Here is a 2,913-nt window from a genome sequence, read left to right as displayed (position 1 = left end):
CAGGAATCACCATACCTCTTGTCCTGATCTCTCTTTGGGACTGCATCAGGTTGTGCAAGGAACTACTACACCATCTTGCCCATGGAAGTCAAGTAATTCACAAAACTGCATGTCTGTGATTAAAGTGCTTTGATATTCTAATTTCATTTAGCCTCCACACTGTCACTTGGTCATAAGTCACAACACCAGGCAACAATAGATCAGTTTTAAGTGTATTACTATAGGCAGCATCTTATTCTACACTAAGACACAAAAAGGAGGACAGTGACCTCCATATTAGTGGAGGGAAACCTGGTCAAGTAGAGTCCCAGCTATTCAGCTAAGGAGCCACTAGAGGCCTTGGACTACTAGGAGCCACTGGGGGACTTTCCAGGCTCTGCTGACTGTAACTTAAGCTGAGACACAAGATTATTTAAAGCCACGTGTATTTAGGGGTCTTAATCTAAAAACGAATTTTATCCCAACAGTCAAAATTGATTTATGTCCAGCCAAAATATAAAAGTGCTATAAGAAGAAAAACAAAACAAAAAAGCAAAAAAAACCCGAACCCACTCCAAGGGAAAAAAAGACCCAACAACAGGTTCTTGTCACACTCACTCTCTTCCATTTTGAATATACAGTGGTTGGGTTTTGGGGGGTTATTTGGGTGGTGGTGGGGGAAAGTCAACTCATAGCTATCTTTCCTGCCTATGACAACACAGGTTCTAATCCATTAAATCTGTTAAAAAGATGTCTGAAGTCTGTGACTGACTACCACAGATAAATATTTTATGCCACAATTTTAATAGCACATTGAAAACTCAAAAGCATTTCACAGGTGGCAGATTTACAGCATATATGCAGTAAAATCAAGTAGTATTTATCTTAGTTTTCAAATGAAAATGTAATTGGTGAAAATGTTTCCCTTAAATTATTAATGGAGAATACACAAGACAACAATTACAAGAAACAATACTTTTATGGCTAGCTAAAATGTAACCTGAACATCCACACCTATACAGTGTGCGATCTTTTAAGACCATAAAAATACTCAGACATTAAGCTTTTAACTTGAAACTTGTTTTAACATGAGAAACCATCTCCTATGTATACTCAGACTATTATACAAGTATTTTTCATATCCTAGTAGCCACTTATGCTAAGCAGTAATATACTTTTAAAAATTAATTTGCTCCTAATTACATTACTACCTTATGACTAAATTGTCCACTGCTTTTGTATATTGGCTTGAAATTACAGTGCTACTAATGAATTTTTGACAGAATCCGAAAGTCATGTATTCTCAAAACATAAATTACGTAGTAGAAGATCAAGAAAAGAAATCATCTATTCCAAAAATCTTCTCAAGTAAATGACTAACACAAATACCAAGATACTTTTCGCCAAGACAGCTCTCTCGACCCATTAAATAGAGGCAAGTAGAGACAAAGTCTAATGTAAAGACACAAAGTTATCCATCAGATAAATATCCTGCCCTAGATTTAGAATATGCTAAGGAGTTAGTCTAATTTGAGAGTCTTTTGCTAGAGAGATTAGAGAGTACATCTGACCTTGCTGAGACGCTGGAATAAGGACCTGCTGTGGCTGAGACTGCTGCTGCACGGTCTGCTGTGGCTGAGGTTGTGTGTGATGGTGGTGGTGATGATGCTGCTGTTGCTGCTGCTGCTGTTGCTGCTGTTGCACCTGCAATAAAAGCTGCTGCTCTTCTGAATGGAAGCCATCTACAGCCTTGGACTGCATCAGCTTGTTCTCCCACAGCTAGTTTGGAAAAGGAAAGAGAAATCTCTGTGTACAGTTTTTTTACTCGACAGGATTTGTAACAGTATAAAGACAGTACTCCAAAATCAAATTTGTTTTCACTGTTTATCTTGCACAGTCTACTTAGCCAAAAAGCCCTTAAGACAAATACAGACTGAAGAGGTAATTCCACAGAGGTAAGGTTTTAAGAAGAAGAATTAAATATCCCTTAAGAATTTTCAGTCCAAGCTTAAACTTTAACTTTCTTTCTTCCAATTGTGGAAGATTCTTAATAACCCTAATAGAAGCATGAGTAGAGATAAAACTGGTAACTTTATAAATTAGCCTTCAATTTCTTTACCTTCTTTTTCTTACCTCTTTAATTACAAAAATAATTCTTTATTACAGTTTTCCTTGAGCCATTTCTTCTTGGAACTCCTCAATAAAAGTTGCTTGACAACTACTGCCACATAACATACTTCAACAGAAACTACCAGTATACTGAAGACAATGCCTCTGTGTACGAGCATTTACACAGTTTCTACCACAATACCAAATTCAGCTTCTCCAGCCCTTTAATTCTTGATGCTAGCCGACATCTCTCTCAAGAAAAAACACAGATGCAAAAAAAAGCAGCTCTTGCAAGAAGACAGCAATGCAAGTATTCTGTAATACATCAGAGTCAAAAAGACTGCAGGCACCCAGGACTCCTGATTTCAAATCCTACTTAGGGTTCCCCTAAGCCTTCCTCTTCAATATTTCATTTTCCTTCTTGTCTTTTTCTTCATTCAGTATTTTCTGACATCATTTGCAGAACACATCTGTGACACAAACATCAAGGTGCTTTTCCTTTTCTTAAAGTGGAAGGTCATTTCCACCAAGCAAGGTCATGGTTTCATGGAAAAAAGTCTTCACCTGTTTCTGTCTAGCCAAACTCAAAGAAACCCAGCTCTGTCCCAGCTAAAGCCCAGGACACAGACTCAACTTGGGGAAGAAAATTAATTTAATTCGTTGCCATTTATCTGAGTAGTACAGTGAGACACAACAACCACATCTTACAACACCTTTCCCCCACCCCTCCCTTCTTCCCAGGATCAAATCACTTTGCTTCTGATGTCTCTATCTTCCCCCACAGTGGCACAGGGGGGCAGGGAATGGGGGTTCAGTCAGTTCCTC

At 38.2% G+C, this 2,913-nt stretch overlaps 1 protein-coding gene across 1 annotated transcript in view; it reads right to left on the bottom strand.

Moving 5' to 3' along the window:
• Window positions 1-2,913, bottom strand: part of LOC104527669 (transcription initiation factor IIA subunit 1-like) — a gene marked incomplete at both ends in the record, with an annotated part of 5,476 nt that overhangs the window by 959 nt on the left and 1,604 nt on the right. Inside the window, one exon of the mRNA XM_010171453.1 lies at window positions 1,551-1,758. Coding sequence (XP_010169755.1) covers window positions 1,551-1,758 — 208 coding nt within the window. The remainder of the gene's footprint in view (window positions 1-1,550; window positions 1,759-2,913) is intronic.

The sequence above is a fragment of the Antrostomus carolinensis genome, unplaced genomic scaffold (genome assembly GCF_000700745.2).
Source record: "Antrostomus carolinensis isolate BGI_N321 unplaced genomic scaffold, ASM70074v2 scaffold40457, whole genome shotgun sequence".
NCBI lineage: Eukaryota > Metazoa > Chordata > Aves > Caprimulgiformes > Caprimulgidae > Antrostomus > Antrostomus carolinensis.
This window is presented reverse-complemented; position numbering and strand designations above follow the sequence as displayed.